Below are 11568 nucleotides of genomic sequence, written 5' to 3' on the forward strand. Positions count from 1 at the left end.
ATACAATAATATTTGTTTCTAATATAATATTTATTTTATAATACTTATTTATAACATATATTATTTATTTATACAATATACATATATTTATTTATACAATAAATAAATAAAAAACCCCAAAAGCCAATACATATGTTCTACTTCATTGGGTTCAAAGAGCCACACCCTGAAACTACATGGAGGGAAGATTATTATCATCCCAATCTTACAATCTTGGGAGCTGAGTTTCAGCGAATGTAAGTAGCTCGTTCATGATGAGAACACTGGCTTGGGCAGAGCCTGGATTCAAATCCAAGTCTTACTAATGCAGGGCTTTCATCGTGGGCACTCTTGACCTGTTGGACCAGGTACCTTCTCATTGTGGGGGCCATGTGTGCCTTGCAGGACTTTGAGCAACATTGCTGACACCTGCCCTTGAGACACCAGTCCCAGCCCCCACCCCTCGCCCGGTTGTGACAACAAAAGATTTCCTCTAGGTGTTGCTAGAGATCTCCCGGGGAGGTGGATTCTCCCTGTTGAAGACCGCTGTTCTGGCACCACCGCAGGGGAGGTGGGAGAGATGACAGACATCCTCATTCTTACCCCAGATGTGAGACTTTGTCATTAGGGAAGATTTTGAACACTGACATCAATCTCTGACCTTACCTGAAAAGGCAGGTAAGCTCAATGTTTCCTGCTTTTTGATGAAAAGGACAAAGCTCATCTATTCATTCGTTCCTTCATTCAACAGACATTTGCTGAGCCCCTGTGAAGTACAAGACCCTGGTCTTAGCCTCTGAGGATAAAACAAGGAACAAACCAAAAATTCAGTGCTCACAGAGGTGACATGTCACAGACAATAAAGGAATAAGTAAAGTGTGTGGTCTTTCCAGTGATAATAAAGGCCAAGAAGACAAAGTAAGTAAGTGTCAGGGGTAGGGGTGTAGGGCTGGGATGAGCATAGGGATCCTGGTGGGGAGTTATACTTTAAAATAAGGTGGCCTGGCACAGCCTCACTCAGAAGGTGACATTTGAAGAGACCTGCAGTAGGGGAAGGGTTGAGCTCGGTCATTGTCTGGGGGGAACAAGGTTGCACAGAGAATAGCAAGTGCAAAGGCCCTGGGGCCTCCTTGGCAGACTAAGGAATGGCGAGTGTGGCCAGAGTGGAATTGGGGGGTTGTCCCAAGCACAGTGGGAGGAAATGGTGTTTGTGATGCCCATGGGGACGTCTCCAGGGCCATTTCTAGTAGCAGTGCCCCAGGATGTAAGCTGGAAGTTTGGAGCCCTCATTTCTAGCTGAGGCTGGCTGCATGAACCTCTTTCTCCTGTGCATGGGCGCTGTCCTAGAACTGCGTCCTCACCTGAGTCTGTGACTCACCTGACCTGGCCAGTGCTGGGGAGATGGGGAGATGGGGAGGGCAGGGTGTGGTATATAAGTGGAGGAGGGTGACTGGCTCCAAACCCTGTCCTGAGTGGCCCGCCCTGAGCACAGCCTCCTCTCTTTCTTCTGTGTTGAAACAGCACTCTCTCTTCCGTGTTGAAAACAGCACGATGGCAGTCCCGGTCCTGCTTCTCCTCCAGGCGGCCTGCGTGTTCTCCATGGGGGTTGGGCTGTGGGTTGTCTGCAAACATTTCCTCACTGCAGAAATCCCTGCCGCCATCGGCCACCCCATGAAACTGCGGGTCCTGCACTGTATTTTTGAGCTGTTGGTGACATGGGTGAGTGGTGTGTTTTATTTGTCCTGTCTTCTGGAGGCTGCAGGAGGGAGTTGGGAAAACACCCTTCGGAAGATTGTGGTTGCATTAATGCTACTATCACAGGCGTGGAGGCTAATACGTAACACATTAGTCATGAGGTTCCCAACCCCTTCCTGGTGTTGCTCAAGCAGCAGTGGGCTCGTAGCCACGAAATGATAAAATGACTTACATCCTCCGTTAATGGGGGGGATAAAGCCCTGCTCTAGTCCCGCTTTCCTGCCTTCCAACCTAATTTCTTCACAGCGCACGGCGTGATGCTGTGAAGTGAGGAATGAGCCCCCATCACTCCCTACCTGTTAGGTAGCAGCAGCCAACAATAAAGAGATATGCGGCCAATTAGTAAATTAGTGCTAATTTAGTAAATTAGCAAAACTACAGAATGTGACTTTAGAGGTATATTTTGTTACTTTTGAGAGATGGAAAACTATTTATGGAATATAATCAGATTTTGCTCGTTATTCCTGGTGTGTGAGTTTAATAAAACAGGTATAAATGGGTCATGGGGAGACCAGGTTGTGCATGCGGATTGGTGGTGCTTTTCCAGAGGGATGATGAATTAAACACACAAAAGTGTTGAGTCTCTTACATAATGGAAAGTTAATTGCAAACACCTGTTCTCATGAGGGATCCGTCCTGGAGAAGCACCCTCAGGCTGAAGGTTTCCTACCTTCAAGTTCAGCTTTCACAAAACCCAGTGATTTCTCCTGTGTCTTTCCTGCCCTTGACTCTGACAGTCTGGTAGTCCTGGTTCCCAAATATGGTGACTCCTTTTCCTCATCTGCAAAAGAGGGGGAATAACAGTCTAGACTTTGGAGCATGGGCTCTCAGGAGGTAAGCCATCCTGAGTGCGGCTGATGATGCCTGGGGCAGAGGAAGCCCTCGTTAAGTATTAGCCTTACTGCTATTTGCTGATTTGTTTTTTTTTTTTTCTACAAAGAGGTGTCTTGTGACTCTTGTATGTCACCCACCAGTTCCCAGCTCTGGGATCACTGATGGGAGAGAGAAAGGCAGTCCCAGAGAGCCTCTGCCTTCAGGATGCTCAAACTGTCACGGAAATGTCCATGGGGAGACAGCGAGAAACAAGCAAACTCACTAGAAATTAATTGATTTACGCAGTGACAAGTGATACGAAGAAAGTGGAACAGGGCAGGAGGGAACCACAGGGCTTCTAAGTCCGGGGTTCCCTGAATCTGCAACGGCGACAGAAGGCAGAGTCCCTGAATTTGGGGGAAGGGAAAAACCCACTCCATTTCCCCTCGCCTCTAAAGGAAAAGTGGTATTTCCTTCCATTAGGAATGAAGAGGACAAACCACAGTTGTGACAGCAGAACCCGGGGATTGTCACCAAGGCGCATGCCAGCTGTTTTCAGAGCAGATGACATTTCTTGCAGACATCGCAAAAACCTGTGTGCGGGCCTTGTTTCTCTGAGGTTATGATAGTGTTAATCCAGCCAGTAGGTCTTGCTACTTGGTGTGGTGATAAAGAAACACGTGCATTATTACTTGGCCCATGCACCTCCCTGTTTTGATAACTATGATTGAAAAGAAATTGGTTTCCTTGGTAACCCCATGTATTTTACTTTATGTGTTGGAAATGTTCTGTCTCAAGGTCCACAGGCATCACCGAAAGCCAAAAGGACCTTGGGGCAGAGCCGCTCGAAAGAGTGTGCCCAGGGAAGAGCTTACTTTGCTTACTTTTATGGCGTGTTATGCTGACTCCCAGACATAGGAGACGGAATACCATAAAGATGGTCCCTCACCCCAGCCCCCCCGGCCCTGACAGCTGACTCCCGGCCAACCTGGTTGCACCCGTGACCCTAACTTTTCCCACTTCCTGTTTCCTAGGAAGCAGATCTTGGGTATTATAAGCTTCAGTAGGTATCTCTAAAAGACAAGAACCCCTGACCTTTCATTTATTTTTATTTTATTATTTTACTTTGTATCCTTTTAAAAATGTAAGTTCGATTATTGGCCATATAGTGGTATTATCAATTTCAGAGATAGAGGTCCATGATTCATCAGTCTTATATCGTACCCAGTGCCCTGCTTAATGTCACCCTGTTACCCCATCCCCCCTCACCAGCAACCCTCAGTTTGTTTCCTATGATTAAGAGTCTCTTATGGTTTGTCTTCCTCTCTGATTTCGTCTTGTTTTTTTTTTTTTTCTCCCTTTCCCTATGATCCTCTGTTTTGTTTCTTAAATTTTGCACATGAGTGAGATTGTTTGATAATTCTCAGACAGACTTATTTTGCTCAGCATAATACCCTCTAGTTGTGGTTGCCATGTGGTTGCAAATGGCAAGATTTCATTTTTGATGGCTGCATAGTATTCCATTGTGTATATGGACCACATCTTCTTTATCCATTCACCTGTCAATGGACATCTGGGCTCTTCCTACCGTTTGGCTATTGTGGACATTGCTGTTATAAACATCGGGGTGTAGGTGCCCCTTTGGATCACTAAATTTGTATCTTTACCCCCCACCTTTTAAAAAACATAACCACAATGTCATTATCAGGTCCTAATAGCAACTAATGCTTGGAATGGCCATGTTGGCTAGGCTTGTCTGGGACGGCATCTTTGGGATGAGAGGTCATGTCCAGGCCATGGGGGGTGAGTGTTCTGGGTTAGAGGGACCTCGTGGGGTGGCCAGAAGCCTGGTTTATGAGGCTGGGTATCAGGTGCCTGGGGAGAGAGGAGGAAGGGGCAGTGTGGGTGGACCGAGGTGGGCTGGATCTACGGCAGGGTCATGGGGGCACATGCGGTAGAGCAGGACTGTGACTCAGCCTGCCCTCGAGCCACCCTGCTGGGGGCCACGGGCAGCGGCAGGACTCCACTGTGTGAGCGGAAACCCTTCCCACCTCATTTCCTCTTCTCTCACCAACAGGGGATGATTTTTGAGAAACTGAGAATCTGCTCTATGCCTCGGTTTGTCCGTTTCGTGCATGATCTAGTGCCACTCAAGGAGGATCCAGATGTCATGGTCACAGATCTCTACTACGGGACGATCCCTGTGAAGCTGTACCAGCCCAAGGTGTCCTCCTGCACCCTCAGGCCTGGCATCGTGTTCTACCACGGCGGTGGGGCAGTCATGGGGAGCCTGAGTAAGAGTCCTTCGCTCAGATCCCCATCTGTAGTGGGAAAGTCTCAGAGCAGAGTGGGGGGGCACCTGCCTTCCAGCAAGACGGGGCTCTCCCATCACTGTCCTGGAGTCCAATCTGTAAGCTGCTACAGGACAGAGCACGGCCAGAGAGGTAGTGGGGCCCAGATTGGGCTGGCAGCAAAGATATGGAATGTTTGGATCTCTTTCTGGAAGTGAGGAGACCCAAATATGGGGGGGGGGATATATATACACACATATGTATTTATGTATTTATTTGTATAATCTATGTATGTATATGTACATACAGGAAATTCACACAACATAAAATTACCCACTTTAATTGTTAAGATCTTATTAATTTATTTGATAGAGCACAAGCAGGGGAGGGGGAGGGGCAGAGGCAGAGCGACGAGCAGACTCCCTGCTCAGCGGGGATCCTGATTCAGGACTTGATCCCAGGACCCTGGGATTGTGATCTGAGCCAAAGGCAGATGCTTAACCCACTGAGCCATCCAGGCACCTCAAATTAGCTGCTTTCAACTGTACAATTCAGTGGCATTTACTACACTAACAATGTTCTACAACTACCAGCTCTATTTAGTTGGAAATAAGGAGTTTTTTTTAAAAGTGAAAAAACAAACAAACAAACAAAAAACCCAGAGACACAATCTTTTGTTTCGGGCCAGATATTTCCTGAGACAAATTTTGGTACAGACAGGAGAATCAGAAATTTGAGGAGAGTTAATAAGAGGAAAAAACCTCAAAATGAGACAGTTTTATTATCTTAACCTCCCCCACACAGGTGCCCCAAGAATTTAAGGGGAAAAACAATTTTATGTGGTTTCAGCCCTGCCTTCTAAACTGTGGAAAGACAGAAGCCCACAGTGGTAGTAGCCTCGAGAAAATAAGGGATTTCTGGAGCCGTGGTTTGGGTTCTGTGTGCATAATGAATGGCATTAACAGTCAATGGGTATTAAATAATATTATTAGTAATTAATATTTACACGGCAGGCACTGTAGAGACCCTTCATGCGCGTCATCTCATTAACCCCCGCACAGCCCTGTTGTTATCACTGTGCCCATTTTTTAAAAAAGATTTTATCTACTTATTTGACAGACAGAGATTACAAGTAGGCAGAGAGGCAGGCAGAGAGAGAGGAGGAAGCAGGCTCCCCGCTGAGCAGAGAGCCCGATGCGGGGCTCGATCCCAGGACCCTGGCAGAGGCTTTAACCCACTGAGCCACCCAGGTGCCCCAGCATCTCAGATGTTTTGAATGAATTGCAGAATCCACGGGGAAAGAGGGGATCTTAGAGGAAGTTGTTCAGACAGGACGTCCAAGGAGAAATTCTAGCAAGTAGAGGAGGAAGGCTTCTCCGCAGCTGGAAGAAAGTCTGCAAAGTCCCATTAGGATCAACCCCAACTCTCTGTCCATGGTGGTTGTCAGAGAGAAGGGGCAGCCCGTGGTGAGGGCTGCCAACGGAAGCCACTAACCGTCCTAGTGAATGTTAAAAACCTTTTATTTTCTAGGAACCCACTATGCCATATGCTGTCGTTTGTCCAAGGAAAGTGACTCGGTGGTTCTCGCAGTTGGGTGAGCACGGGAATGTGGAGGTGGTGCTGGGTGGTGGCGTGGGAGGCAGGGAGACAAAAGATGCTGGGATTCCAGGACACTGGGGCACGGGATGGGCTGTGAGCAACCCTGAGACAGAGAGAGAGAGAGGCAGAGAGCGGCACTCCTTCCTGCGGGCGGCCCTCCGGCATCCCGTGCAGGCTGTCACCTGGAAGCTGTGTGGGGAGGGGTCTTTGTCGAGCAGATCAGGTGCAGAGCTTTGTGCACATGAGCCCCGTTGGGTGGAACGTGCTTCACTGGGCCGAAGAGCCCGGCATGTTCCAGACACTCAGCACCTCCTTCCATGCAATGCCACGGTGCCCCACGTGGTAAACCAGATGAGGGCAGACATTGCCATGGCATTCCCAAGCACTCCCGAAGTGGGGCGGGGGGGCTCACCCGGGTGAGATCTGTCACAGGAACTGAGAAGGATTAAAAAGCCACTCTCTCCTACCTGATCTTGGAGAGTCGACCTCCTAGTTTGGAACCTCAAAGAGGGCTTGGTGGACATGGGGCAGGCGAGACCTCCCGCCCCCACCGCCTGACACAACATCCCACGGGAGCGCCGTGGTTTCTCCTGACTAATCTTTCCTGCAGCTTTGTTTAAATGCACGAGCCATAAAGAAATGCCATTTGCTGGGGTCTTAGCAAAGAAAAAATTTCCCAGCTTCCTTGCAGCACAACTGGTTGACTGAGAGTGAAAAATCGGTCCCGGATGAAGAAGGGGAAATCCAGAGAAATCAGTCATTTTATAATTCTCAACTGTGAGATATATTCTGCCTTGGGGAATTCTCGATTCAGCCGTTGGCCACAATACTCCTTATAGCTCTGGTCATGCTGAACAAAGACGTCGCCGGTCTATAATACCAGCAACTCTCTACAAGAAAATTAGTTTATGAATCCAAGGAAGATAAGGTTTTAGAGTTGAAACATTGCTGTCCTAGCCTGAACTCAGGACAGCTTAAAAATAGGAGGCATCGGAATGGAAACGGTTGGCAAAAATTCGTTGATCCCATAGAAGAGTTGTATATTTTTAACGTTTGAAGTGGTAACATTTCTCAGAACACCCAGATTTCTGGAATCTCTTTAAAAATGGGGAGGTCTAGCATGCTGGGCAGGTGTGTTTGCATGACAGCAACCTGAGCATGGAGACCAGGGACTCGTGTGGCTCAGCTGCAGGGCAGGAATGGCCCAGAGAGGACACGGCTGACCTGGAGGAGACCCACAGGTTAACTGCTGGTCTCAGCTCACCTGCCAAAGTGAGCTTGGCAGGATTCGTTAGAATAGAAACCCAGGCAAATCTGGAGATGCTCATAAAGGAACATAAGATGAGGGGACAAGTGTGAGTCAAGGATGCACCAGCAGGTTGGTACAGAAAGAAGGGGTTTGTGTTGGTAATTGCTCAATTGTTGAGAGCTCTTGTGGTCGTTGTCTGTCCCCCAAAGGGGCACTGAGACAGAAGGAATAGCAGCCACCACTCACTGAGCCGATACGCCAGACACGGTGGACTGCATGTCCATCACGTCTTTCAAGCCACATACCTTCACTTCACCTGCTCGGGCTTCAGAAAGAGAACTTAATGGAAAGAAATTTGGCCTAAAGGATGCTAGACACAGGTTTGGTTTTGCTAGGGAGCTGGGTGTAAACCGTGTTCCTTGATTCTTTTCTAGATACCGCAAGTTGCCCCACCATAAGTTCCCTGTGGCGCTAAGAGACTGCACTGCAGCTACGACCCACTTCCTAAAGTCCCTGAACATGTACGGCGTGGACCCAGGTCGGGTCGTGCTCTGTGGGGACAGTGTGGGAGGGGGGATGGCAACAGCAATCTGTCAAAGGTTTCTGGGCTGTCCAGATCTCCCCAAGATCCGTGCTCAGATGCTGATCTACGCCAGTCTCCAGGCTGTGCACTTCCAGTTCCCCTCCCATCAGCAGAACAAGAATGTCCCCATGGCCAGCCAAGACTTTGTCCTCTACTGTTGGAGTGCTTTCCTGGACATCAACCCCTCCTGGAAAAGCACTGTCCTGAAAGGCGCCCATTTGCCTGCTGAATTCTGGGAAAAATATAGAAAGTGGTTGGGTACAGAAAATATCCCAGAGAGGTTTAAGAAGGGAACCTACCAGCCAACCTCTGTGCCCTTGAATGAGGCTGCCTATCTGGAGACAAGCCTCGCGCTGGATTTCATGAACTCACCCCTGATTGCAGAAGATGAAGTCGTGTCCCAGCTCCCCGAAACGTTCATTGTGAGCTGTGAGTTTGACCTTCTCCGGGATGACTCGCTGTTGTATAAGAAGCGGCTGGAGGACCTGGGGGTCCCAGTGACTTGGCACCACATGGAGGATGGTTTCCATGGGGTGCTTAGTACCTTAGATATGGGCTGTTTGCACTTTCCCTGCTCTACAAGGATTCTGGATGCCATGGTTCATTTTCTAAAGGGGTTGTGACCATTTTTCCTTCCAAGACTAATGCATTCCACCACCATCTGGTTCCCCAGCAGGGCTCTCTGTTGTGATGGAGGTGATGTTGAGTGGGGCTGGGTCGAGGTTGCCATGTCCTTCTTGCTTCAGGTTCCAGAAATGTAGAATGCATGCTTCTGATGTCTGGAGGGAGAGCAGTAGGAGAGACAGGTTTGGGGGCAGGGTGGCGCTCTGTTCCTGTTCACCATTGGGAAAACATGAGCTGATGATCTGCAGCAGTCATCTGAGAGTGAATGATCATGTGAAGGGTGCCTCTGGCTTCCCTGAGGGAGAGTTTAGGCTGGTCTAGGCTGTGGGTAGCCGGAGTGTCCACTTGGCTGGCCTTGGAACGAAAGAGGGACACATCCTGTGCAATCCCATGGGCTCTCAAATCTAGCTCAAAGGATGTGGTTCTGATGTTCCAGACTGCTGGGTGGAGATGGAGAACCTGTTGTCCTTCTCCTTTGGGTACACAGTGATGTTTCCCCCTCTGTTCCTCTGCCTCTGAACTCAGAGTTTCAACTCTTTAGACTGGAAGAGTTAGGACAGGATAGGTTTTGCGTAGTAGTGGTTGGAACCTCTGGCAGATGAAGACAGCCCAGAGCCACCTGATGGGGGAGCTCTGGAGCTCTTGGAGTCAAGGGGCCAAAGGGGGCTGAAGATGTGTTTTTGTAAGAACTGTTTCCGTTTTAAGACACAGAATCAGCTCAAATTTGCCTAAATCAGAGAAACAATGTATTGATAGCTATGAATTCTGGGGATAAATCAGGTATCGTTTGATCCAGGAACTCAAACAAGCTGGTGAGTTGCCTTCTTTTCTTTCTTCCATTCTGTGCTCTGCTGCATGGATGGCCCCTTCCGCTCTGCATATGGTGGCCCTAAGCAGCTCCATATTCACACTCTCCAGAGTCCCGTGCCTCATTCTCAGCCATCCCAGCAGAAACCACACTGTAACTCAATGGCTCTGTGGGCTTGCTGAGTAGTGTGTCTAGTTGCCACAACCTAGAGAGTGGAATGCTTTGACCAACCAGGACTATGTTCCATGTCAACCTTGGGGTGGAGGGTGGGATCCGTTCCACTGGGGGCTTGGACTGAGCGTGAGGGAGGGAGGGAGTACTTTCCTCTAATCAACGTTTACTACTCTACTGTAGATATCAATGCTTACTCTGTTGGTGGACATCAATGCTTACGCTACTACAGAAGCTAAATGAACCCTGAATCAGAGTATTTGGAAGGGACAAGAGATGTCAAGGACCACTAGGTCAGTTGACCACCTGTCCTGAGGACATTTCCATGAAAGAGAGGCCCAGATTCCCAGGGTGGTCCTACCTGGTCTTCAGGAAGCTCTGCCCCTGGTTGGCTAACAGCTTTTATAGGCCAAGATCCAAGTCTACTTCACAGAGGCCCCCATGCATGTCCTTGACTTGCTTTCATTGAATGTTTATGCTGAAACACAGGGCAGAGAGGAATCCCACTTCATGGCTTCTGGATCCATTCACAGCAGAAGACCAGCAGGTGTCTTTGTTGGAAAGATAGGAACCATTCACTGAAAGGGACTGGTCTGGTGACCACTCAGCTGTTGGGCAGGATGGGATCTGAGGAGCATGGTCTCTTCTAGACTAGGTCTCTCAGTTGAGTCTGGGTAGGCTCCTCTCCTGGAGTGTGGTCTTCATTGTTTCACCCTGCCTCTAGACATTGGTAAGTGGGACTGAGCTGACCGTGTGGGCACTTAGGTGGTTAGCTTTTCTACTGTGGGGTGGTGAGGAGTGTGGGAGCAACTGGAGGACCATGCCCAGAGGAGATGTGTTGGTTGCATTTTCAGGACTGGAAGAGCCTCTGGATTTAAATTTCCATCCCCCTCTGATGAGAAAAGAGCTCTTTCAAGTTGCTACCCAGGCAATTTGCAGCCTGGCAATCCTGCTCACACCCATGGACATGCAGATAAGAACCTCAAGCCTAGGATTTCCAGCCATAAGTTCCCACTTCACTTTTCGCAGGGCACCTTTTTAAAATAACCACTTGGGGGGTCAAGCCCACAAAATGTAATTGACCTTTGCCTCAACCACCTTATCAGAAGCTGATACTTGCCACCCTGCTCTCTCTCCTGTTTGCTTGAGACCTGAGACAGAGAACTGCCCTTCCCTCATTTCCTTGCACACCCCCAATATGTTTCTAGGATCTGTGAGCAATAAATCTCATGAGTTTATTACCTTCGTGTGAGCGTATTGAAATGACCCCGGGTCTCCACTTCCCCAGGGTGGGAGCTGGGATGCAGAAGGAGCTGTCTGCCTATTCCATGTGGGTGCCTCATGTCTCCTCATTCAGCAGGTCATGATCTGCATATATTTATTTAATCCACCAGCTCTGCACTGCCCGCCCCCCACAACACACTCATTTGTTCATCACATGAATTCTACAAAGTAGGTATTCTTAAACCCATTTTACAGATGAGGAAACAGAGGCCCAGAGTTGTTAATAACAATGCTCATTTCCCATCTCTTTCCAGTCAGACTCAAGACCACATAGTTGGTCAGGTGCTGTGATTGAACCTCTGACCCACCTGACAACACCCCCTTTCTGCCATGTCCCATGGCCCATTAGCCCTTTCCTTTTCCATCATTTAGAATTAAAGGACACGACTGAGCCACATGACCTTATTTGAGT

At 48.7% G+C, this 11568-nt stretch overlaps 1 protein-coding gene across 1 annotated transcript; it reads left to right on the plus strand.

Annotated features, from left to right (window-relative positions):
• Window positions 1-1506: 1506 nt before the first annotated feature.
• Window positions 1507-11085, plus strand: AADACL3 (arylacetamide deacetylase like 3). Its single transcript, XM_004741443.3, has 4 exons — window positions 1507-1698; window positions 4625-4841; window positions 6369-6432; window positions 8121-11085. Exons 1-4 carry the CDS (start codon window positions 1531-1533, stop codon window positions 8890-8892), a joined length of 1221 nt encoding a protein of 406 aa, XP_004741500.1. The 5' UTR covers window positions 1507-1530; the 3' UTR covers window positions 8893-11085.
• The last annotated feature ends 483 nt before the right edge of the window (window positions 11086-11568 follow it).

This window comes from Mustela putorius, unplaced genomic scaffold (genome assembly GCF_011764305.1).
Source record: "Mustela putorius furo isolate JIRA1106 unplaced genomic scaffold, ASM1176430v1.1 tig00003853_pilon_pilon_pilon, whole genome shotgun sequence".
Taxonomy (NCBI): Eukaryota; Metazoa; Chordata; class Mammalia; order Carnivora; family Mustelidae; genus Mustela; species Mustela putorius.